This window comes from Myiozetetes cayanensis, unplaced genomic scaffold (assembly GCF_022539395.1).
Source record: "Myiozetetes cayanensis isolate MyiCay16 unplaced genomic scaffold, myiCay2020 scf1, whole genome shotgun sequence".
Taxonomy (NCBI): domain Eukaryota; kingdom Metazoa; phylum Chordata; class Aves; order Passeriformes; family Tyrannidae; genus Myiozetetes; species Myiozetetes cayanensis.
The window spans coordinates 82,017,004-82,044,474 of NW_026086604.1; the positions used below are offsets into that span (position 1 = coordinate 82,017,004).

Consider the following 27,471-nt stretch of genomic DNA (forward strand, 5'->3'; position numbering starts at 1 on the left):
TTTGTTGATTCTCCATTTATTTTGAGAAATATAAAATATGAAAACTAGTTTACAGTTCTGGCACAAAAAGTGATGACGCAATAAGCACGAAGTTTCTTTTTACAAATAACGCTATATATCTTTACCATTTAAAAGTGCCTAGAGTTTTTCACAGCAAATAAAGTTTATTACCTATGTCTTTTTTTCTTAGTAAAATATTAAATCTATTTAAATTGCACGTGAACACCTTGTTGAAGTAAACTATAAGTAAAGTTATAATAAATCTGTATGTAAAGCAGACAGTCATTAGAAACTACATGGAATGGAAAAGACTATCAAAGCCTAAATCGAATCCTAAAGATTGATCAAGAAAACGAGACAAGACACTGACTGATATGGCACAAGTGATTAAATTACTGACAATTTGACAAAAAGTAATAAAGCCTATTTGAAGATCTTCACAGATCTAATACATTGCTAAAACATTTCAATGCAGAGGTTTTGTAACATTTAAACTGGCAAAATAGTTTTTCAATGGCTAAAGATTTTTCCACAAGGTTACAAGGCATCTCCTTCACTTTATATTGGACCTTAAAATGAGTACATTGGTAGATAGAGAATGTGCATAAGAAAACAAAATTTACACCAAAGGTTGCTGTAGCTGACAATTTACCTTGTTTTGACAGTAAAACAGTTGAGAAGTTTATCAGTTAAAATTAACATCAATAACTTGCAACAGCAGAAAATAGAACATTGAAAAAGATTACCATTCTTGATTCAAAAAAGTTGCCTTGTTCCAGTTTCCACAATTGCTGAGGGGTTCAACCTAAAGTTTCACTGTCAACACAACAACTTACACTATGCAAAATTAGGTGTGAACTGAAGTCTCTGCAGATCAGGGCTATAACTTTCACCCAGTAGTCTTACTTCTCCTTCACAGACACTTGCACTGAATTGTATCAGTCATTATTGGGAGGACTCTTCAGTCAAGAAGTAGTGAGTGGTGATCAAAGATGCCCAACCTGACACCTTTAGAGGCCCAGCTGCCATAGTGTCGTGTGTGCTCTGACCTTCTGGATTATGTGTCTTAAATGCAAACCCTTTAGCATTCCAAGTTGAAGATCCAAAAATTCAAGTATCCAAAGGCTTACTGGTTTTAAGTCCTGACTTTCAAGCTTGTGCTGATATCAAGTAATTTACAGAAGCATTTTTTTCAAACTAGAGCACAACCGACTCACCTATTTTGATATTTGTTTGCAGGTGGTCGAAAGACTATTTGATTTTCATCAAAACAAGAGTTAACATCGATCGCAGGGTCTGAATAGCATTGTTATGTTGCTTTAAGAAACACAGCGATGTTGACAATGGATGTATGATAAATGCTCCCTTATGTCATTCACATTAAGCAGCACAGGAAATACATATGCACACTAGAATTCTTTGCACTGAAGCTGAGCTGTTTAAAAATGCAGGAATACACTCTATTCTCAAAATTAGCATTATATTATAGGCATGCACAACTTCATATATCTAAACAAAACCAGGAGGCAGGACCTAAAACATAGGCTTCATGAAGAATTCAATAGTGCCTCAACATTTGCGATGTAATGGAAGTCTAACCACTTAAAATGAGAGTGCCAACGTGACTATCTTTGAAAAGTATGTTTGTAAACCAGGTATTAAAGCAAGTTTAGTCTACGTGAAGAACATTTAAAACTGATCAGCCTAATTAAGAGAGGGAAAATAAACTGCCTCAATAAATTACATTCTAAAGTTTTCCAGTTAACCACCTATTATTTTTCATCTCAGTTTAATTGAATACCTCTTCTGAAATAGATATAGAGAATATCTTAACAAAAGCAATCAAATTTTGCTTATTTTGGTTGTTAAATACTACTTTCAAGGAAGTGAAAGTGCCCAGTTTTACACGTAATTTTAGATTCAGAGTACTGAATGAAAATGGAAAATATGACATTGAAAACACAGCAGTGCTAACAAATACAAAATATGCAGCTTTTGAAAAAAAAGCAGCTCACAAGGCACTTACTATAGTGGTCCATTTAATAAACAGTATATATAGTGCACCCTTAAAACATCATTGCTATGCATCAAGCTTTTTCAGTGTTGAATGAGATTTATTAGAAACAACCACTGGGTTCTGTGTATTCTGAAGCAGTTATTGAGCAGCCTTGTTTCATATAATGTAAATGAAACAAATTAGAAGTGGGCCATACAAGGAGAGTATTTTAAATAATTTCTCATGTGAAAGCTTTTCCATGTAGTGATAAAATGAAGTGTGGAAGGCCATTCTGACACACAGTTCTCCCCTCCCTCCTGACCCTTCTGCCCTAAAAAGCTACATTCCTGCTACTGGAAGAGCCTGGCATTTTAATTACAATTGATTCTATCATCAACTACTTGTTTGGCTCATGATTTGCAGCTTTGAAATAATGTGCATAACAGTAGCATTAAGCTACTTTCCTTTCCAGAGCAAAAACTGGCAGATTAAGTATCTGTAAAAATTGTACATTGTTTCAATGGCTTAAAATGTTGAGTCGTAATCAACACATTTGATACTGGTAAGATTTTTTTTCCTTTGTTCACAACATACTTCAAAGGCCAGAAGAGCTACAGACCTGATCACATCTCATAGCATTTCTCTGTGGGAACGGGTTCTTCATCTCCCTTTAGAAAGTATGCATATATTAAACCATACTTTTTCATTGCTCCCAGACTGAGAAAGCTTGGATGATACAGATGTATTTGCCATCTCAGGGTTTCCACGGTCACATGTTGGATAGAATAAGGACAGCTGTCATTGACAGAAGGATCTGTAGATTGGCCAAAGAAAAATCTAACATTCTAAACTAAAAGCAGTCCCAAAACATTAGCAAAAGGTATCAACTTGTTCAGGGGACTTCAATCTATTTCGGCCTGGTCTGTCATGGTACTTATTTTGTCCATAAGCACCAAAGTGAGAAAACTTAAGTATTTGTCCAGAATTACCACACATAGTCCATTCTCAAATTCTACTCTGCAGATCACTTACAAGCTCTCCAAATTCTCTCCAACTCAAATCATCAAAAAAAAAAAAAACCTATCTAATCCTCATTCACATTTTTGCATAGTTTGGCATCTTCCGGAGTTGTACTTTTGCTTTCTTTCATAGCTTTTGAGGGGACTCCTCTGTCACACAGGCAAGTACTTCCAGTCTAAATCCTTCAGGAGCTAAACTGAGTCCCACTTAAGCAGCAAGCTGTCCAGGACTGGTTGACATTCTTCTTTCCACTCAAAATAAAGATTACTCAGTCTTATCTGCACTTTCAGATTTTTCCCTTTGCATCATGCAGCGACGAACTATGCTGTCAAAACTTCCTAGGTAAAACAGGCCAATGATTCGAAAAATGCCCATGCAAACAACCTGGAAACAGAGAGAAACATCCTTCAATTCATTTAGGATCTTGGATTGCAGCATATTATTTAGTCATGAAATTAGGTTCTAGGCAGGTGTGTTGTATAACCTCCAAAAAACAAACTCATGAAAACCAACCTAACTACGTAACAGTTCAGGCCTGAGTAGCAGGGGGTAGTCTTAGCTCGCCTGCCAGCTTAAGTTTGAAAATACTACTGCAGTTTTCAAAACCTGTCAGTATTACCGGCCATTTGATGAAAAAATAATATTTGCATAAAGTTCTACATTTTAAAGTATTTTAAACTATGAAAAATTGTGACAACAGAGCCTTCCCAAATCTTACCTGCTGGAGACCTTCAGTGATCGAAGTGACTGGTGACATTCCACTTGTCAGTATTGACAGCATGTAACCATCTGATCCAACTGAGCTGTTAAAGTTCCCTTGCTGCATGGAAGGATTAAAGAAAACAAAAAGTAATTTACCCACTTGTGGCAAATCATGATGTGTCTTATTTCAACAGCTACTCCTGATGGACAGAGATGACTGATATAACTAACAACAAATATTTTCATGTAAAAAAATATTACCTCAATTAAGAATCAAAATATTAAAAAATATTTTGGGCTATACAGCAACATTCCAAAAAGCATTCACTTAAAAATGGACAAGGAAGCTGACCTCTCTTTAGAGAGAGGTGTGCTGAATTACTGCAGATTTTTACAAGATATAGAGGCTCTAAAGTTCCTCTTGAGGCATGCTTAAAATAGATAGTGGATAAAATGCACGATGGTCTTCACTGTAAGCATGTTTCAGAGACAGAATTATACCCTAACTCTGTCAGGCCACCAATCACTACCCAAATTGTGTAACAAAATATAGCTTGCCTTTTGTTAAAATTAGTTTGCTTATCACATGAGATTTGGCAAGGGAGTGTATTTCAAATGTTAGGTAACAGGTCTGCCTTCATCTACATCAAGAATTTTTAACTTGCCCTCCTCAAAACTGCGAGACACAGCCTGCTAAGCCCTTCAGCTGGCAGAGACAGAGGGGGACAGACACGAAGAAAAAGTTGTTCGGTTGTTTGGTTTTTAACTACTCATCAGTAAAATCGCAGTTCTATAGCTCTGACTCCCAGGTTTCTCCCATTTTTTTCCATTACAGTTTATGCTGGAAAACAGACTTCCTGAAACACTGAGGGACTAGATCTATGGAATGCAGAAGTGAAAGGAAAAGGTGGTGTTCCCGAATCTGGGTTAGGGGTGAATCTATGCAAAGCAGTAGAGGTTATTAGATTTGGTTATTTCCCAGCAACACACCTGAGAGGCCTGTGAGTACACAGATACCCTCTCATTTCTATTTTAGTCTCTCAGCTGATGGCTAGTGCATAAAAACAATGTCTGAACTAATATATGATGCAAAAGTGCTGGAAAGTATGGTATAGAAATACCAAATGCTTCAGGTCAGAGAGGAGATTAGTTTCCCTCAAACGCAAGAGTGCTGTGTTGAGGTAGTACTTGCTTTTAAAACTCACCACGCCAAAATCAGATATGATTTTGTGTTTATGTGCTCTATTTGTGAACATACTGTAAAAACTTCACAACTGAACACCTGCTGTAGATGTAAATCTCACTGAAGGTCAAGTATTTGGAACTGCAAAGTAATTGCAGATTTTAGGATTCAATCAGTGTGCTTTATAATCATGAAATTTCATGTTTGTTTCTTTTCTAAGGTACTTTATTAAGCATGCAAGCATTCCCTAGCACAAAACATTGGGAAAAAAAATCCTCAGAAAAGCAATACACCTTTAATCACTAGGAACAGCATTTTATGTAGTGTAATCACTCGTAAATCGCATACTTTAGACATTAAAAGCCAAAAAAGGTCAACTGCCTTCCTTTATGTATAATTATTTTTATATGAACTCATCTCCAAGAAAAATTAGATAGTACAACAGCCTTTTGAGGTTAGACAAATGGTATTTGATACATCATAACTCTGTAGAGTTTAGTGCTTTCAAGACAGTCATGATCCACCTCTGAGACACTGCATCATACGGATACATCATTTAATTCTGTCTATGTACAACTTCAGATACCTTTTACTTTCAAGAGATTGTATAAAATCATTTGTGGGCACAGTGGCAAAAGAAGAATAAAGGAAATAAATACTTCCTGTTCAAACTAACCAAAGAGTACTGTTTTGTGTAAATTGGTTTTGCATTTAGCTTAGCCACTATCTTATGGTCTTAAGCAAGCATGACATGTGATCCTAGTCTCTTCAATACAGGACATACTTAAGAAACATAATTTACTTACTATGGCGTCTTTGACTATAACTCTGGCAACTTGTTCTGCTTGGCAAACAGATGAAGTTTCAGAAATCAGCTTCGTCTCTAAGGGCTTTAGTAAAAAAACACCAATATAAGTTTGGCTAACACCACACAGGAGAGAAAAATAAGCATGTCAAATTTTAGTTTTGGGTCTTTTTTCATGGATGACATCACTGTTAGCAAGTGGTATCATACTGTCACCTAAAACATACACTTAAAGATCCTAAATAATAGTCTAATTTTACAAAGGGAAATGACAGCTTTTCCTTGAGTACTACTTTTCCTTGTATATAATTTATTACTACTACGTAATGGCTTTTTCCCCAAGTATTTATTTTCAGTAGAAGCTATCAGAATGCTTAAACTACTTCTCCTCAACACTTGTATTAGTTCATTTATGGTTTTTGTGCCAGAAATGTAAGTAAAAGATAGGCCTTAAATATTTTAAGATCCTACAAAACAGCTTGGTTTTTTTTTTTAATTTCTCAATCTCCACACACACTGGTATCCCTCAAAATCCATCACTGCATTTTATTTCTTTGTGTTTTAGACTATTTATGCCACTTTACCTCACTAGGAGAAAAGCAATTATAATGGTTATTTTGGCAATCACAATTTTTTTCACCAAAAAAACCCCGAACAAGTTTAGTCTGTTACAAAAACAAATGGCAAAAATGTGCTTTAAGATATTTAGAAGCATGTTTGTCATTCATTTCCTTTTAACAAATAAAATTATTATAGAGATAACTGCACAGGAAATATTTAAATGCTCAATATGTTAGGGACAGATGGCTCCACTGATGAATTAAAAACAACACTAAATTAGGGAAAAAGGAGTACTGGTTGCAAGTTCATTTGTAATGGCTAATTCAGTTATATTTAATAACAAAATTTAACTGAAGCATTCAAGCCTACTCAAATACTGGGACTAGTTTAATCCTTTAAAAAAGCACTTCCAGGGAACAGCTGAGCAACTACAGGTTTCTCACTGTCAATTTGAAGTACTACAGTAATTAAATTTCACAGAAACAGGCCTATTTCCAAATATCTGTAGAATTACAAGCTCTGATTTCACTGACTAGGCTCACTGAAACTTTTTCTTTTAGTATGTGTATTTCAAGGGGAGGTCATCAGTGCCTTTACCAGCAGAAATCACATACAAACAACTTCTACGTGCTTTCCTATAGTGATAGGACTTCTGTCATCAGATCTCCATTTCACAGCCCCTATTTACTTTTAAGCTTACTTGGCAACATCAAACAAATCTGAAAGAGATATAGGGATATCAAAAGTAATTAAAATACTGTAAGTTTGGGAAAAAAAATAGCAGCTGTTCAGGAGCAACAGCTAAAGTTAATTACATGTTAATAAGGCAGGCAGAAATCAGCCATTTAAGACTTCATCTGGCTACTCAACACGGCTGTCATCTGTAAGGCAGTTACCCCAAAACAAAAAAAAGCTTAGTGTTTAAACACAGAAAAGCTGTATCCTAGTTCCTGATGTTTTCTTTTCCACATTCAATGATTACAGAGAAAAATGGCCCAGTCCTAAGGAAATGCAAACTACAGAGGCAGATGTTCTCAGCTAAGTAGTATTAAATAAATGCCACAATAAATGACTATCTGAAATGTCAGAGTAATGCACAGTTGCAGAGATTTAAGGTACACTATCACATTAGGAGCAAGTCACCCGGAGAGTTCACGTAGGTTAAAACAAAGCATAATTCTCTCCTTAAAAGACAAGACTTATTTTGACAAATAAGATAAATTTCTCTGAATCTCTTTTAAAGAGAAATCTTAGATGAACAATGCATTCTGCTGGTGACTGAATTTCCCTGAAATAGGCTATTATGAAGAATAAAATCCCAGAGAATATGCAAGCTATACAAGTATCTGCAGATGTCTAATTCTGGCACTTTATGCAGATGTGTGGGAGTATACATTTAATACAGAATATCTGTATCAAGAAATGATGAGGTAAGAATTGTGTTATACAATCCCTACTGATTCCTATTCAAAGAGTGAAAGACAAAATGGAATTCAAACCCAATTTCCAATTATACGTGGTGGTGCATGTTGAAAAGATGCTTGAAAAGATTATATCCTTAGATATCAGATTTCTAGTTCACAGTATGCAAACAAAAAATGAGATAGATTTTTCTCTGATTACCTGATGCTTTGGTCTAAGCAGGGACCCTAAATGTGGTTTTCACAATTAATACTTCATATGTATGGATATGGTAAATGACAAATGGTGACTAGAGGTCAAAACTTTCACTTCTAAGGTGATCCAAATGAAAAAGGCCTACAGCTGACATGTCCTTCTGAAAAGTGAGACAGTCATTTCCACTACAAAAACAGTGCTAGAGAGCTTCCTTTCTACTTTAATACTAAAGAACAGCCATTATGGAACTGGATTATTATATACATTCATATGGCATGATTAGGCTGGAGACTGCACCGAATAAACTGAGGTTTATTTTGATCTGTCACATCTATCACAACAACTGTATATTATCAAATATGCAAAATATGAATTATCATACTTGGTTTATTAAGCTTTAATATCAAAACAAATAGTGATTTCACAATTTACTATTCCACAAGAGTATTCTGATTGTATGCAGGAAGACTCTGCAGTGTTTCAGATGTTAAAGGCAGGTAGTTCTTCCATTTAAAGCTAGAACAATAAACTATATGAAATTATCCTACAAGCTATATAACTCTGAGTAGTTAAAAACTCATAAAATTCAAGTGTTTATAAGTACTTCTTAAAATCTTAATATGCCCTGATTTCAAAAATACTATGGAAATAAACAAAACACAAAATGCATTGCTTATAACGAAATGAAGCTTTAAAAACATCGGTATTACTGATGGACAATTTACCTTTGTTTTACTTTCTTCTGCAAATCCAGGTGTATCGGTATCAGGAGGATAGGCCACCGTTACGTAGACATTATACGGTTTTACCTGTGTTTTACAAAAGCATTAAGTGTTATCTTAATACCAACAACCTTTACATTTCCCTTACGATTTCACTGATTTCTCTTGTACCAAAGAAATTCAGCAAGCATGAATTCAAATGCTTCTAGTGTTAAGCATTCAGCACTTACAAGACTTGCAACTTTGTCAAGTGAGAAAACAAAACAGTAAAGATTTTAAAAAGGTGGTTGTGGTGCTTTTTAAAATAAAAGTCTTCACAGACTTTGCAAATTATTTGATGAATCTAAGACATTTAGGAGGAATATGAAAGTAGTTTAGGTTTATAATTTTACCAATTTCAGTTTTTAAAAGAAGAGTAAAGTATTGCCAAACATCAGTACCCAACATTTATAAAAACAAGGCAGAAAAGGCTTTCACTGGGGCAATTAACAGGCTTTTCCCTTGTTGTATTTTCATTGCTGGACAAAATAAACAACAAAAACATAAAATTCAAATTTGTTATCTTTAAAAGGTATACTCAAGTCACAAGGCTTTTCAACCCATGGTAAAAACTTGCAAGAGGTCAAAGTCTAAGGAGACAAAAAATAAGTACAAAATGTGAGGAAAAATGGAAGGGTCTTACGTCAAGGATTGCATTTAGTTATGTATTTGTATGTAAGTATCACGCAATAAACATCACATAGTGCACTACTATTCAAAAGCTAATATAGTGCAAATCTGTACTCCAACACAAATAAAAAAGCTTTTAATGAAAATATTAGAGAGGGCTGGGATAAAGCAAAGTGTCATAAAATGCTAAGCATTTTTATTTATTATCAAACATTCTATATTGAAAACACTGAAGTACCACATCACAGGCCCATAAACACCCTATTTTTAGTCTTGAGTAATTCAGTCTTCACAAAAGTATCTGTTACCAGCCTGAAGAAAGACCCTGCATTCACGTTGCTCTGTTTGGCAGACCAGAAGCGACTAGAGGCAGTTTTACCTCCCATTCTTATCCCCCTCAAGGCATAAAACAGGGACTATGCAAGGGTCTAGAACCAAACACAAGCACTTTTTATATAAACACTTAGAAACTCAAATATACGTTCTTAACAGAAGAATAAGGAAGGTAATTTTCAAATCAGTTTTATCTGTCTTACTACAATGTCCTTATCGACCTTGTTCCACTGAATAATGAAAAGGGTGTTTGGTTTTAGTCAGAACTTAAGAATAAGCTTAGATCATTGCAGTATAAAAAGCTCATTTGTATCAAAATTTAGAAGGGTGAACCACTGTCAACAGAAATTTTTTTTGCAACCAGTCACCAAACTCTAGCTTGCAAGTATTACTGTTTCATATGGTTCACGGACCACTCACCGTGGACTGACCAGCAAGGTGGGAATCACTGGCCTGTCCCTCATGCATCCATGTGATCTTCAATATCATTCTGCATTTAGAACCTTGAAGAAGACTTTTACTCAAGTCTTAAAAATCAAGTCCTTTTAGTTAAAAGACTAAAAAAATGTCTGCACACGTGGGAGTCTTCAGTTCTAGGAACAGATTCAATCTATTCCTTCTAATGCAACTGAAATCATCTTAGTTTCTGCAACCCCATGCGAAGCAATAGGAATGTACTGCTGCCAATAAAGGGCAAATAGCACGTGGATATTAGCAGTGCTGCACAATACAAAACCCAACTATTTAAGTGAAAATGTCCTCCACTGACAGTTTAAAAAAAATATGTTTATAATCAAAATTATATAAAATTATTGCACACATACCTCCATTTGCAGGGCTTCAGCCAAACCTCGAAGAGCAAATTTTGTTGGAGAATAAGCCGTATAACCAAATAGGCCTAATTGCCCAGCCTGAGATGATACGAATACAATCCTTCCCATTCTTCGTTCCTTCATGGTAGCGATTACTGCTCGACTCGGGTAAACACTACCCAGATAATTGACTGCCATTAATCTCTGTGCAAACGATATTAATATGGTATTTGAGCCACAGATCCAGCCACTTGTTCTTACTTATCAAAATCCCCCTGTTTCAGTCTGCTTTAACAATCAAGTTCTCTAGGTCTGCAGTTCTAGTGGTAAAAGCTGGTCAAAGGAACAACTGTTTTCTATTCTACAGCTTCATAAACTTTTATAGCTAAAAATCTCACTTCAAGCCAAAAGAAAACCTGTCTATCTATAAGTCTTAATAGGATCCAGGATACTGGTAATACTGTGAACCATATGTCCTTAAAGGAAAAAAGAAGTATATTTGAGGGAAAAGCTAACCTGAACAATGTCCAGGAAGCAATCCATTTATGCATTATGTATGAAAACATACTGAAAGTTTAAAGAGTTTTCTAAAACAGGAAACAGGAAAAATGCAATGTATTTATATATTTCAGAGATTTTAATCTTTGCCAGGATAAGGAGAATTTCACTCTCTAGAAGACATAAAACACAACTGATAGTCTATACAAGCAATCGAATGGATGATTCAGACTTATTATAAAATTATACGTATTTAATATTTTCAATTCAACATTATCTGTATATGAATGGAGGTCTGAGGGCTGCAGGCATAAAGTAACCAAAATACAGAAGTTTTGGGTTTGCTCTTTTCATCAGAGCAGCAGCTTCTGAAGCTGAAACAATCTGTGCACCTCAGTACTGAACATTGGTAACAGCTGAATTTTTCTTAAACAGGTTAAAAAAATTTTAAAAATCTTCACCAGAAAAAAAATTAAACTATGTGAAATTCAGTTCCTTTCACAGTGCCTTAACCTACAAAAACATATGCCAGGCTTTTCTTCCATCTTGAGGACACTGTCCCAGAAGGTGAATTCACTCTTCTGACCCATCAGCAGACTGACAGATAGGTGAGAAATTAAAGGCAACCCTTGCAAATCTAAAGATATTCTGACAGCTAGCACAAATCAAGTGTATCACTACTCCTACAAACTCTGTAAAGACACAGGAATACAATCTAATTGTTAGAATGCTTAAATAAGAAATTATCATATGATGAAATTAAAAAAGTATGCTCACTCACTTCAAAAGAGTTCACTTCAATATCCTCAAATTTTCCTGTAACTGATGTTCCTGCACAGTTTACAAGCATGTCAACTGGCCCCAGCTTCTCCTGAGCCTGGAAAAGGGGACAGAGGTTAAGATACTCTTTAGCAGGGAAAAAAACCTTGCTATATCATATTATCATTATAAGAAACTATTTCCAATAGAAATACCACACATGGATAAGGCTTAAGATACATAGGTGAATTAGTTTTTTCCTCACCTGTTTTAGAACATTCTCCACCTGTTCGTAGTCTTTAGACACATCAACAGAAATACAAAGTACAACCTAGAAAAGGAAAGTGAAAGAACACTGTCACAACACACTAAGTCAAGTAACTGTTGACTCTGAGCCTTTCAAAATGAAACAAGCCCAATGTAGTATCTTTTCCAGAAAAAAGGTCTTTTTGACGGGACAGTCAGTGCTAAACAAGTCAAACCATTTGTGTGGCTTAGGTTACTCTTTAAGAAAAAAACCTATTTTTTTCCCCACATCGTAGAAAGGCATGGTTGCAGAGTGTTGCCCTGAAAGTGCAGCACCAGCAGTTCTGTTCCAAAATTTAGAAAGCAAGTGTTAAAGACCCGATAACTTTAGTACTTGCAATGCACGCTCCTCCTTATTTCATGAAATATTTTTTTTAAGATTAGTAGTAAACCTAGTTGCATACTGCTTCACGGGCACATGTCAAGGATGAAACTAAATTAAAATTTTATGAGAAACTGACTCATTGCACAGAGTTGAAAATATCTAAAAAGTGAAGTAATGTGTACATCAGTACACATTACTCCTTGTCTGGAAATCAGACATTAAGGGGATAATTTGAAAGACACAGAAAAATTAAAATAATAATTGGCTAGAGATGAAGTAGGGGGGAGAGGCAGGCAGGACAACAGAAAATAGATAATACTGATATCTAAGTTTTCTTGTCAGCTAAAAACTAGGCCATTTTCCTTGAAAGTTACTGATTACTTTCAGCAAGATGGCCTCACGATCTATCTTTTGAAGCACCTTTAAATCAATTTCTGGCCAAAGCAAGCACTGTTTCTTTTGGGTTACCACTTACAAACTGTAAGACTGCTGCAAATGCCAGGTATTGACAAATAAGTTACCCTCTCTGCTAAGCCGTCAACAGAGCTTCAGGGCAATTCCTTGTCTTGAAAAGAAAAAAACCTCCTCTTGCAATAAAAGGAGGGATTCCTGTATTCTTGTTCTAATTTTTATACTTTGTTACTTTGGTCAATTATTTAAACTCAGAGGTGAATTAAAATAAAGTCATCAGTAGTTTGTAACAAGTATCCTCATTACCACTTGTCATGGACCACATGGGCACAACACACACACACACTTACCACAGCATAACTAACTGCTTTGGCAGATAGTCATTTGTCAGTCCTGCCCCTGGTCAGACTACAACACTTCTAAGCTGCATAAACAGAATCTGCCTGCCATTCCTGTACAGCAGGTTGGCTATTCCTGCCTCCCAGCATTATGTGTAGTTGGACATCAGAGTAAACTTGTGGCACAAGTTATCGGCGGGGACTGTATGCATCTCCCCTTAGGGCATTTACTACATTTTGGAAACATTTTTCTTTTCCATAAGTTTAAAAACAAAAGAGTAGTTGAATGAAAAGAACACCGATTTATTATCTGGATGCCTTTGAAAGATCAGTGAAGAGGTTAAAGAAATCACAGTTCTGTATCAAAATTGGAGCAATTTGTTAATATATCAGATTGCATAGATTATTTATACTGTGAACAACACACTTGGGAACTATCACAACTTTTATTGACTACTATCACATTATACAATTCACCTCTTTGCTTCTATTATCATACGTTCTTTCTGCTGCAATATATTAATCACCTTCATTCCAAAGCATAGACTATAGATCCACATCTAGGACACAGAATGTGCTACCAGAAATAGTCTAATATCCCCAAACCTGTTCCTTACCATTTGTTTTAAATATTGCATGCTGTAGGATCATTAACAAGGATCAACTCAACTCCCAGTGAAATCGATGGGAATATACTATATCAGAAAAAGGATTTGAAAAATATTGAAAAAAAAACCTCTAAGGGCAAGGATTTTTGTTCCACTGCACACCTATATCCATAAAAGCCGCACCATCAGCACTCTGCATCACATGCAAACACTAAAATGTCTCAGACTGTATGTCAGACACCAGTTGTCAATGCAACTTGGTTTCATGTATTTATCCAAGTGCTGAACAGTGACAGCACATGCCCAAGAAAAAAGCAATCTTTCCTGAGGATCTTTGCCTCTTAGCTTGACATGGGACCATTCAATGTCTTCATCAATGACACAGACAAATGGATCTGCAGCAAGTCTGCAGATGACATCAAGCTGAGTGGAGCAACTGACAGATCTGAAAGACGGGATGCCATTCAGAGGGACCTGGACAAGCTCGAGGAGTGGCCCATGGAAATCTCATGCAGTTTAACAAGACCAAGTGCAAGGTGCTGCACCTGGGTTGGGGCAACCTTTGTTATCAACACAAGGCTGGGGGATCATAGAATCAGATGGGTTAGAAAGGACCTGTGATCCCAAGTCCAACCCTTGATCCAGTACCACCAAAGTTACTAGACCATGGCACTAAGTGCCACATCCAGTCTCTTCTTAAATACCTCCAGGGACAGAGAATCCACCACCTCCCTGGGCAGCCCATTCCAACGTCTGATTACCCTCTCTGTAAAGAATTTCTTCCTAATATCTAACCTAAACCTCCCCTGGCAGAGCTTGAGACCATGCTCTCTTGTCTTACTGATAGCTGCCAGGGAAAAGAGACCAACCTCCACCTGCCTACAACCTCCTCTCAGGTAGCTGTAGAGAGTGATGAGCTCACCCCTGAGCCTCCTCTTCTCCAACCTAAAAAACCCCAGGTCCCTCAGCCTCTCCTCATAGGACTTGTGTTCAAGTCCCTTCATCAGCCTGGTTGCTCTTCTCTGGACCTGCTCCAGCACCTCAATGTCCTTCCTGAACTGAGGGGCCCAGAACTGGACACAGCACTCCAGGTGTAGCCTCAGCAGTGCTGAGCACAGGGGAAGGATCACTTCCCTGCTCCTGTTGCCACACTGTTCCTGATCCAGGCCAGGATGCCATTGGCCTTCTTGGCCACCTGGGCACACTGCTGGCTCATGTTCAGCCTCCTGTCAATCCAAACTCCAAGGTCCCTTTCTGCCTGGCTGCTCTCCAGCCACTCTGTGCCCAGCCTGTAGCGCTGCATGGGGTTGTTGTGGCCAAAGTGCAGGACCTGGCACTTGGCCTTGTTGAACTTCATCCCATTGGAATCAGCCCAACTCTCCAGGCTATCCAGGTCCGTCTGCAGAGCCCTCCTGCCTTCCAGCTGATCGACACTCGCTCCCAACTTGGTGTCGTCTGCAAATTTGCTAATGATGGACTCAATCCCCTCATCTAAATCATTGATAAAGATGTTAAACAGGACTGGGCCCAGCACTGATCCCTGGGGGACACCACTGGTGACCGGCTGCCAGCTGGATGCAGCCCCGTTCACCAGCACTCTCTGGGCCCGACCATCCAGCCAGTTCTTAACCCAGCACAGAGTGCCCCTGTCCAAGCCGTGGGCTGCAGCTTTTTCAGGAGAATGCTGTGGGAGACAGTGTCAAAGGCTTTGCTGAAGTCCAGATAGACACATCCACAGCCTTCCCCTCATGCACCAGATGGGTCACCTAATCATAAAAGGAGATCAGGTTGGTTAAACAGGACCTGCCCTTCCTAACCCCGTGCTGGCTGGGTCTGATCCCTTGTCCATCCTGTAGGTGCTGTGTGATTGCCCTCAGGATGATCTGCTCCATAACCTTGCCAGGCACTGAGGTCAGGCTGACAGGCCTGTAGTTTCCCGGGTCCTCTTTCCAGCCCTTTTTGTAGATTTGCATGACATTTGCCAACTTCCAATCATCTGGGACCTCCCCAGAGAGACAGGACTGTTGGTAAATGATGGAGAGCAGCTTGGTGAGCTCTTCCACCAGCTCCCATCTGGTCCCATAGACTTGTGAGGATCCAAGTGGCTCAGCAGGTCGCTAACTGTTTCCTCCTTGATTACAGGGGACATATTCAGTTTCTTATCCCCATCTACAAGCTACAGAAGCCAGTTATCCTCAGAACAACCTGTCTTACTGTTGAAGACTGAGGTAAAGAAGGTGTTAAATACCTCAGCCTTGTCCTCATCTTTGATAACTATGTTCCCACTCATATCCAATAAAGAATGGAGGTTTTCCTTGTCCCTCCTTTTGATATTGATGTATCTATAGAAAGACTTTTTGTTATCCCTAACAGAAGTGGCAAGATCAAGTTCAAGTTTTGCCTTTGTCTCTCTGATTTTCTTTCAGCAAGATGTAACTATATTCCTAAACTCTTCCTGAGTAGCCAGCCCTTTTTTCCATAATCGGTAGGCTCTCTTTTTTACCCTAATTTCCTTTAAAATCTCCCTGTTCAGCCAGACCAGTCATCTTCCCCATCGTCTTGCCTTTTGGCAGACTGGGACAGCCTTCTCTTGTGCATTCAAGGCTTACTTCTTGAAGCATGTCCATCCCTTCTGGATCCCTTTGTTTTCAAGGGTAGTTTCCCAGGATAAACAGATGGAGAGCAGCCTTGCTGAGAAGGATTTGGGGGTGTTGGTGGATGAGAAGCTGGACAAGACCCAGTAATGTCTGCTTGCAACCCAGAAAGCCAATCCTATCCTGTATTGCATCAAAAGCAGCGTGGCCAGCAGGTCAAGGGAGGTGACTTTGCCCCTCTACTCCATTCTGACGAGGCCCCATTTGGAGTGCTGCATCCAGGTCTGGGGTCCCAAGCACAGAAGGACATTGACCTTGTGGAACAAGTCCAGAGGAGGAATATCAAGATGACCAGAGGGGTGGAGCACTTCTCCTATGAAGACCTCTCCTATGAGAGTGTTGAGGTTGTGCAGCAAGGAAAAGAGAAGCCTCCAGGCAAACCTTACAGCAGCATTTCAGTACCTAAAGGGGGCCTACAAGAAAGCTGAAGAGGGGCATGTAATAATAAAACAAGGGGGAATAGCGTTAATGATAGAGAGTAGATTACAGAAAGAAATTATTTACTGTGAGGCACTGGAAGAGGTTGCCCAGAGAAACTGTGGATGCCCAATGCCTGGAACTGTTCAAGGCCAGGCAGAGTTCCAGGATGGAACTCTAAGCAACATGGTTTAGTTGAAGGTGTCCCTGTCCATGGCAGAGGGTTTGGAAGTAGATGATCTTTAAGGTGCCTTCCAACCCAAATCATGATTCTGTGATCAAACGTAACAATCTGTGTATGTTATCCACTACCAGACATTATCCTTCTCTACACTCTTTGAGTAATCCTTTTGTACAGTTTCTCTCAGTTCAGCTTCTGTCACTTCCCAGATTTTGTTCTGCTGTTCCAGTGCAAGCTCTGCCCCAGACTCCCTGCTGTCTCTGGTTCTGTTCTTTGCCTTTAGATCAGGCAGGCTTCCCTGGGACCATGTCCACAACTCAACAATAGCTACAGAAAAGCCAGCCTCCCTATCACCTCCGCTGCCTACTGCTTTAACCTGGTTGCAAGTCTAAAGCTGCTTCTGCCAAAGCAGTCCTATTCAGCCCACACTTGCTCAGCCTTGAAGGTACTTTTGGAGATTTTCACTGAAACTCTTATGAACATGCATCGAATAATACTCTTTTAAAAAGTCTGCATCTATCAAGCTTGGACAGATTTTAACAAGAACATCCTGACACAGTGTTTGACAAGGGATTAACTGTAATGCTAAGCTTGGGAAACTGCTAGAGCAGCTAAAAGAAAATGGTTAGCTGGGATTTTTTTTTTTTTAATGGGCAAAATACAGTTTCTCCTCACCTCAAATGGCTTAGATTTTCAAACAAAGTTGATCTGAGTAAGGCAGCATGCACAGAAAAAAAAATCATCTTGAGCCATTTGACAAAAATATAAGGAAATGAAGACAGAATCTTATAAATGGAGGCATTAAGAAAATTTTATATAAACTAGTACTAACATTATTGCCTGCAAATCTTCAGCTTCTTTCACTGCTTCTTTTCAACAGAATATCTAATTTATTAACTCAAATCCCTTTTCATGGACAAATAAATTGCTTCTATATGTAATCATGAAACTAACTTAGTAACTAAGTGACTTTCATGATCAACAAAGTTCTGGAACACAAGAAAGGAGAAGTCAAAGATATCAACAATTTCGATACTGTTTCCTCTCGCCATTATTAGTACTGAGAAAAAATTGTTTTAGCACTTCACCTCAAAGTCGCATGTTTTGGAACACAGTAAGCTTACCTATTCTACGTTAGTACTTCTGCAAGGTCTAAATCATTGCCTCTATGCATGACTGTATCATTTATTCAGCAAAGCAGCTTCTATGTTTATTAAGTCTCAGAACTTCACACATTTAACTTGTGTCTCTGTTACAGTACTCTGTCAGGAAAAGGAACACAAGCCTGATGTAGTGAAATAAACCTGGGAACAAATATCTACACTTCTTTCCCGAAACAAATGAAAGACTATGAAACGCAAAAAGCAAGATATTTGTAGAAAAAAAAAATTGGTTCTTCCATTTCATCTTAAAGAATAAAAGGTCTATAAAGTGACAGTAAATTGCACTGATTTAAAAAAGCATGCTACACCTACAGCTGAAGACACCTTTTACAAAGAAAAGCAGCCTAATGCACTAGCTAGGCAACATCAAACATAACAAGAGCTCAGAACATCTCATGTAAACAGTCTGAATCTTGAATTCAAATACTGAGTCCTCACTCATTTTTGTCAAACATCTTTGTTTTAAAGACAGAACTACAGAATTATGTTGTAGTGACTATCTTAAATAAAACACACAACAGCCCTCTTAGCAGTGATCTTACCTGCTTGTCATTAACAGAATACTTTTCTATTTCCTTCTTTGTCTGCAACAGCTTGTTCTGAAATGGGTAAAAAGACAGCTAAATCGATGTAGTTCTGAGAGCAATATTAGTCTTCAGTACTTCAATAAGGCTTAAAAAATCCCCTAAAGCCCAAAGTTTCCTTGATTAGTTACAGCATTTTATTGTTGTAATTTTAAAAACTTAGGAACATGTGATCAAACATGAAATTTATCAAGCTATCAGAGCTCACTTCTCTGTTTTTCACTTTGTCCTCCAAAGCCAGTAATGACTTCTATAGATTTAATGCTTTTGTTCCATACTACAGAGAGCACCTAATGCTGTAGAAAATAATTTTTCTCCTTTATTTTGGTTCTATTTTATATTTATGTGACATTACGTAAACTTTTCTGAAGAACAATCACTGTCATGAAATCATATTAACAAACCTAAAATCTGGTAAATTCAAATTGTCATAATCCTTTCAAGAAAAATTCTGTGAATTCCGACTACATTAAAGGTTATGTAAAGTAAGTTCTCTAGTGTAAGTAAATTATCAAAGACAGCTGGGACAGAGGGCCAAAAAATAGTTATGTTCTTTTATTTCCCAAATAAATTGTTTTTTTCTCTACAAGTAAAATAACAGCCCATTCTGAAAACAGAGTAATTCCAACTAAACCTAAATACCTCTTAGTTAAAAAGACCCCAAACAAAAACAAAACAAACAAAAAAAAAAAAAAAAAAACCCCGACAAAACAATCCTTTTTCTTCCAAATCTTCCAGCCTTTTTTCCTGATGAAGAGTTTTTCACTAGTAAAAAATATGATATAACGCTGACTACACACCAATATATTCTGTGAATTTCAGGAATTGTCTTTAATTCCCCAGTTGTCACTGTAAGGAAATTCTACAGTTTTAAAGAATATGAGTTTTTCCTGCATTTGTCCTCTGGCACAGATCAAAGTGAAATAATGAATGCCATTAACAGAAGCAATAGTGCTGGCAAAGTTTTAAGGCATGCTAATCACAAATTCCATGTTGGGCTATGCTTCTTAAAAAGGCGGCCACCTCTGCTATAGAAAAGCGTTAATTTGGAATGCCTAGGGTCTCCTTACAAAATACACCAAAGAAGTATGAATAATCATCAATTCCAAAATTATTCCCCACCTATATAGATTTTGTGAACAGAGTTTAGCCAGTAGAAAATACACATACACTTACCTCATCCCTTGCAATCAGAGTTATGAAAGCACCTTGCTTATAACACTCAATAGCAATACATTTTCCAATTCCACTGGAGCCTCCAGTTACCTAAAAGTTATTTGAAAAAGGCACTGTTAGTCCACTATTCTCATTCCTTCTTCCATACGTACAAGTCAAATAAAATGAACATCTAAAAACATATTGAGGTTAAAATATTACATGATGATATACAAATAAAGAACATCCTGTTAGCTTACTTACTGAGTACGAATGAAAAATATGATCTTAGTAGACTGATGAATGTTTGTTTCTACCCCAAAACCAGTTTTACCTCAGTGGCAATTTTTGCTCATTTCTTATGTCAGGCACACTTAGACCCACTCCCACGTCAGCGCTCTCACATGCTTTTGACTAAGTCTGTATGCTATTTCTAAAAGCATGTTGCTAGAAGCTTGAAATCACTATTAATGCCATAATAACACAATTACATACCACCCCTTCATACCTGTCACAGTAGAAATTATTTGTAAAATTGGCAATTGCATATTGCCTTCTGAAGATATCATCACATAAACATAAACAGAAAATACCTTCTTTCTTATTGAAAAAAAATCCCATTAATTTAACAGCTGTCTCTCTGTGGTACATTTGTCAGTCCCCTAGTCTGGACCTTTATCTGCCCTCGTGCCATCCCTCAATTTCAATTTAGTGCCGATTCCAGCACATAAACTTCAATAACCTTTTCTTCTTCCTCCAAACGGTAACACCGAAGTAGTCTTATATGTAAACAGGAAGTTAATATTTCGTCTATAGACAAATGCAGGGATGACTCCGGTCCTGCATCACGTGGTGGACACATGCCAAATTATACCAATATATAGGTTAAGGTCACCTTACCACCTCTCTCACTACCCTCAGTAAACCTACTTATGAACTACATGTGGACCAAGATGCAGATGACAACCCTGCCCTCTCTTTTTGACTAAAATAGGGGAATATGACATGAATTTCGAGGACTTGGATAATTCTCCATCTGCATGTGCCTTTGGTTTTCAAATAGATGCTGGTATCTTCCTTATATACCCAAATTATTTGAATTTCTCTTTAACAACATATTAAGAGTTATACTGAGAAAATACTGGAACCAAATACCTAGAAACAGTCATTGTAAAAAAACCCCACATTGATGAAATGAGTTAAGAAATACAAATTCCCTACTGACTGGAAAAAGATGAAATTCAGATTTCTCTGAAAATCTTTGGCTTTTTATCAAAACCTTGCCAAAGACTCCAGAGAAACACATCATCTTCGTTTTAAGAAAATGGAGGCATTGAGCTAATTATTCCAAGAGCAAAGATCCCGCTCTCTAACTACACACCCTATCAAAAGCCTTGTGTCATCTCCTCATGTGCCAATGCCTCAGTTTTGTATTCAGAGATGCACTATCCATAAAATTCTTTCCACTCCTGGAGGCAGTAATGTCAGAAGAGTCAGAAGTACATTCCCATGAGTCACTAAACTCTTCTTTCATTTGAGTATTTTACCACTTACTTGCAAATACAGCTTAATGCATATCAAGTAATCCCAGCAAAGACTTACAACACTATCCACGGTTTCTGACTGGTTCATCTTCAGCCACAAATGGGCCAAGAATGGGTGTAACATCCACAAAGACTAATTTCAGCTCTTTAGGCTTCCTCTGTTATTAGAGAGAAGTGCTTCAGATTAACTTCTAACTGACTCTGCAAGATTAGCTTCACACTACACTAACTCCAAGATGCATGTCCTGCTCTAGAAATGTGAAACCTGGTCTGTAGATTATGAACCAAGGATGACTGCTTCCAGAGTAAATGAATTCTGCAAGGGTTGTGTGTATTAATTAATGATTTGGGACTTCAACAGAACCACAAAATTAATTTAATGATTTGTTATGAAAAGAAGTCACAAATACATTAAAGTTTTTAAAATAAATTGCAAGATTTCAATACGTATCTGAAAAGATTAAAATAGTGTGATGCATTCAGTCAGACCTCAGTTCCACAGCACTTGTGAGATGCTTCGACAGATTTTCAACAGCAGCAGGTACACAAGAACATGAACTAATCAATGTGCATGGAAGACTGCTCCAATTCCAGTTTTTGGCGCAGCACTGTGAGACAGCTGATTACTACCTGCACAAACTGGTGAGTATCTTGAATGGGTCAACTACACCAAGTGCTTGAGTGAATTTTCTGCAGGTGAAGGTACTGGCATCAAGCCTCCAGCTTGTCAAACAATACTAGCATTCATTTCAGAAAGACAAGGTCTGAAGTCACGCAAGAAACGGAAAAAGGAAGTTTTTATTTACAGTGACAGCCAAGAACACTGGATGTGGCTCATGTCAGATTGGTCAATGACAAAATGAAATATCAATTAGCTGGGAACTTTAGCATTCAGGTGGGAGGCTGTTACGAGCATGTGGGAGGTTGTTACTAATACACACATTTTTCAGGAGCATTAACCATGAATGCTACGGAAAAAAAAAATCCCTAACACTAGTGAAAAGTGAAGTTGGCCTAAGCAAATCTATGAAGTCTGTTAGGTAGCTAAATTACTAACACAGATGCTCAGAACTAACAGAAGAGCACATATGTACCCCATTAAAGACAACATTAGTATGGGGAGTTGATAAAAAAATCTGGTCACTGCAACTCAAATCACAGACTAATTTTTTGACAAGAACTAACAATTAAATCCTAGTATTAACTCAAGATGTTCAGAGCGCAGCACTACCAAGTCTTGAGCAATCTTATTGAGGTGTTTCTATGTTTAAGAACACACCAAACTAGCTGTTCAAAAAAGCACCTGGCTCCAACTTCTGAAGCTACAATCCTTGATAACAGAGTTCAACTTTAGGGTATATTTCCCTCTTATAAATGGAAATAGAGGGGTAAGGTACAGCCAATTGCTCTGAGTTTCAAATTTGAGACATTGGAAATTCACTTCAATTGATGAGACAGTCCAACTCCAAATTAACAGAACTGTCATCAGGAGTGATCAAAATCAAAACTTGGTATGGTATCTCCAACAGAACTTATTAACTTTTACTTAGAACTGGATGCAGGTTGGCTTTGTGCTTTCAGACAGTGCTCCAGGAGCAGAAGGTGTTCAGTTCTATTGAAACAGAACATCCCTTTAATCTGCTCAAAGTGGTTAGGATGCCTGACTAGACTCAAAATGACCTCCTGTCAAACCACAGATCATATCAGTCCCAACACAGGAGCTACAATGTCGAGACACCAAGATTGGCTGCCTTAAAGTTGACTGCAGTTATCTGTCAAGTCAGGTTCTGTGCAGAAGTGGGGAAACCACTTCTGGACTAAAGATGACCCATCTGCAGGAAGATTTGGCATGGCCATCATGAACTACATTAACATGAAAGAGTTCTTGTCAATCTGCATGGGAGATAGTCCCAAGCAGATAACATCTTTACGTTTCCTGCCATTGCTAACCCATAAACTTTGATAAACTGCATTCATAACACTGAGATCTCAGCCTTTTGGTGTTTTGTTTTGGAGGTTTTGTTTGGGTTTGGTTTTTTTTTTTTCCCCAGAAATTTCAACTTGATTTTAGAAAGATTAAGGCCAAAACAAGGGGAGGGGACTAGTAGTAAGATTTCACCAAAGACAGCTTTCAAATATCACTCAGGAAATCTACAGAATGCTGCTTTTGCACTAACATCTTAAGTTTTTGTTGCATTATTTTCCATCAAGCAAAGTACCTTTGTAGAAAAACAAAAAGAAAGGGCAGCGAGAACATGTATAGAACAGGTGTAACATCCCTGACAAAGCACAGTTAAATGTGATACAAGTGAGTATAGTGCATATGAAGCAGTGGTGACTGTCTTACCCTATTTTCATATTCCTATCTACCATTATAACCAGCTACCAAAATAATAGCTTACTCTTACAGAATTGACGACACGTACTAGTGTGTAGCCTGAAACCCATGGAGAAAGTTAAAGCCAATGGCAAAATTAAAGATGTATAAAACAGTCTTCTGAATTTCGAAGCACAGAGAAGTTCAGCACAAGGAGCAGCAGCTCTACAGCACAAAAGTCACTTTTATATGCTTTATTTGAGAACATTTTCCTAGGCATGCTAGAAACAATAATAATAATAAAAAAGTAGTATTAAACATCTAAAAGGCATTTCGTTTAAAATAGGTTAAACCTGATGCCTGAGCCAATTTGAGAGAAGTCCTTTTAATTTAATGGTGCTAACTGGGGCCACAAAAATACATAGCAGATATGGGCAGAGGGGGAACCCACAAGATTAGACGATGAGTAATTCAGAGTTCTGCAGACTCTCACTCTGAATAGCAGTCCTATTCTTTTCTAAGAATAAGAGACTCTTATAATTCTATGATTTCTCCAGAAACCATGTCTCGCCTAACACAGCAAGTGCTTCCATCATGCAAATGACTCTAGGAGAGGACAGAGAGGAAAACCACAAGTTTTCTCCTTCCAATTCCTATCCCAAAAGGCAGACAGGGTCAGTTACTTAGCCAAAACTCAAACATCTATTAACCATAACTGTTAGGAGTGGAAAAAAAATATTTTTTTCTGAAGAGTTAGAAGTGAAAAAAATTCTGACAAGTTGAAAATTGTATAATTGGTATGTAACAGCCTCTGAAGTTGCCCAAAGACCTTCCTTCAGGAAAGTAACAGATATATTTTCATTATACTTTCAACAGGACCTCGAAAAGAAGAGCTTGTAGACAAGACTGATATTTTCTGCTTCAGAAAAGCAATTTACTGAGCTATATCTTGAGAAATTATATGTACTGTGCAATGGCAATCAGTCCCCCTTTGAAAGGGCTTAATCAGCTAAATATACAGTTTGCAGGTCTTTATTTTTTTATTTTTTTTAAGACTGGGTTTAACTGAGGCCTGATACTTAAACAGATTTTGCTGGTTTTCTGTGAGAAGGCTTCAAAGAAGTCCTTAGATAATGTTATGATCCTTAAATATTTTTATGAAGTCTCTCAGTCATTTCAGTAGCAGAGAACATTTACTCCCAGCATATATATGATGAAAGAATTCACTTCACATACACAGAGTGGAAAGTCTTATTGAACAATATTTTTCCTTATGCATGACATTAGAAAATTTGAAATCCAAATGTACAAGTGTCCAGCATTATTAACAGCATCTACAAATCTAAGAAATAGTGAACTCTGTTCTATATTTCATTACTTCTATATTTCATTACTTCAACACTTTAAGAGCATAACTGAAGTCAAAAATCAAACAAGTAATTCTGCAAGTGGTGACACCAATAAAACTGTCTGCCTGCAGATTTCTATTTGTGTAACAAGCTAGATATATCTACAGCCTTTTCCTCCATTAATATATTCTTACAGTTACTTCCCTAGTTGAAATCCTAATTTTATAAGACTTGCAGGAATACTGTTCTTTAAACTTCCTCTTGTACCAAATTGAACTTAACTACTAATATAATTAGCAGCAACAGCTACAGGGAGGCTTCTCCAATAAGAACATTCTCATAATTTTCAATGTGAACTTTTTTAAATGAACCATTCTGATTCTGATTAGAAACAGCAAAATTAAATTTTAAAGAGTTTAATCACTATACAGAATGAACAAAGCTTTGCATAATCACTGTATATATAAATAAAACCAAACAAAAAACCTGAAATAAAATCAATTCAACTTTTTATGTTTGCTATTTTGTTTCTTCATAAAAGTCACAGAAGACCCTTAAGTCTCCTTCACCTTTGCTTTTACACAGTACCGAAAGGTTCCTTCTTAATAATCATTACTCTTATATGGAAAGAGCCATAACCTGAGAACCTTAATGCAACCCTGAACACACCTCACACAGAGTATGATGCTATAAAGCCAGTTACAGTATTCAAGTAACACTAACGGATAAAGCAACTTGGAAACAATATTGCAGCTTGGACAGATCTGAATTACTCTGGGGACAGCTCCATCCTCCAAAGAGGAACTCAAAAAAAAAAAAAAAATCCCAAAACAAAAGGCATCATACAGAGCTCAAGAAAGAAAAAAACCCAAAATACCAAAAAAAAAACCCCAACCCCCCCAAAACAAAAGCCCCAAAAACAACCCCCCAAAAACAAAAACCAGCAACCAGAACCAAAACACAGTATCTGTAAACTCACTTGCAACTAGAAGATCTCACTTCAGGATTATCCCAAACTCCCACCTCTAATAAAGGGCATCTCTAAGCACTATTCACCCTTTAAAGTAAATTTAACCAAACAGTAAACTAAATTTTCTCAGCACAGAACATACATACCCTGGTGATTTAGAGCTAAGTTTAAAAAGCTGATTCTAGGACCCAGAATCTTTGAACTGCTTAACTCATGTGCTCTCATGCATCCAAATTCATTACTTCGTGACCCACCTGAAAGCACCTGGGTAGTGCTCTCCTTTCCTCCATCCAACTTCCCCAAGCCACACACACAAGTTCTAGTGGTGTACCACTCAGACTGTTTTAACAGCACGTTCTTCTGAAGGCTTCTTTCTAAAGGCTTACTTTCTGCCATCTTGTCAAAATACTGCTCAAAGACATCAATATCTACGTGCTTAAAAATGAAAAGGTACCCCTGTGCCACCTGACCACTTCCCTTGTTTAATTTTTTTCTGTTTCCTCATGCCTGGCTTGGTTTCTTAGACCAAGTAAACAACACGTTTTTCCTTTTGTTTATGAGCGCAAACCCCCACCTCCACCACCCCCCCTCCCTTAAGTATCTTGGGAGATGCTAAAAGGAAACAAAACTCGAGGTAACCGGTGACTTGGAGAGCCCAAAAGGAACGTCTCAAAAAGCCAGCGTTAAGCCTGGAAGATGGTGACTCAGACCATCGCCTTAAGCCAACAGGGACACACAGCGGTTGTCAGAGCCATCGGGACAGGTCATTTCCTTATCACCCGGGACTTGTGGCTCCCGCGTTTTGGTAGCTCGGGGTGTCACCGCCAGCTCGCCGGGATTCCTCGCGATCCCGCGGGCACCGCTGGCGCTGAGGCTCCCCGGCCGCCAGCCCCTCCTCGGGCACGCTGCACCCCCAAACCTCCCTTCGCCGCCGAGATGCTCCCCCCGCTCCTGCAGCGGGATTCCTGCAGTCATCCCCCCCCGGCTCCTCCCGCAGCCCGCGCCCCCACCCGGGAGGGAGAGGCTTCCCTCCCTCCCTCCCTCCGTCCACCCCTTCCCCAGCGGACACCACGGCCGGGGGAGGGCGGCTCGGGAAGCCCCCCGCGCCTCCTCCAGCGCCGAGGCCGAGCGGCGGCGGCCGCCCGCTCCCCTCGTCCTCCTGCCCCGTCCCCCTCCCGCGGGGCGCCTCACTCACCACGACGTGCGCGCCGGGCAGCTTGAGGGACTTGGGGCTGATGAGCGGCGACACCATGTAGAGGAGGAGGACGAAGGCCACGATGAAGGCGGCGGCCAGGAGCAGCATGGCTCGGGCTGCGCCGGCGGAGACGGGGCGGCGGTCCGAGCCCCTAGGGCGGGCGCTGCGGGTCGCGGGGCCGCCCGTCCGTCCGTCCGTCCGTCCGCCTGCCCGATGCGCGGCGGGAGCGGGCGGGAGCGGGGACGGCGCTGCCGCGGCGGGCTGGCGGGCGGGCGGG

General features: G+C 38.6%; 1 protein-coding gene across 1 annotated transcript; it reads right to left on the reverse strand.

Annotated features, from left to right (window-relative positions):
- Nucleotides 1–27,425, reverse strand: KDSR (3-ketodihydrosphingosine reductase). Its single transcript, XM_050317085.1, has 10 exons — nt 27,195–27,425; nt 19,841–19,930; nt 18,623–18,679; nt 11,943–12,008; nt 11,700–11,795; nt 10,433–10,624; nt 8,610–8,693; nt 5,708–5,791; nt 3,735–3,836; nt 1–3,400 (listed from the first exon to the last, which is right to left on the reverse strand). The coding sequence occupies exons 1-10, from the start codon at nt 27,300–27,302 to the stop codon at nt 3,281–3,283; spliced, it is 999 nt and encodes a 332-aa protein (XP_050173042.1). The 5' UTR covers nt 27,303–27,425; the 3' UTR covers nt 1–3,280.
- Between the last annotated feature and the right edge of the window lie 46 nt (nt 27,426–27,471).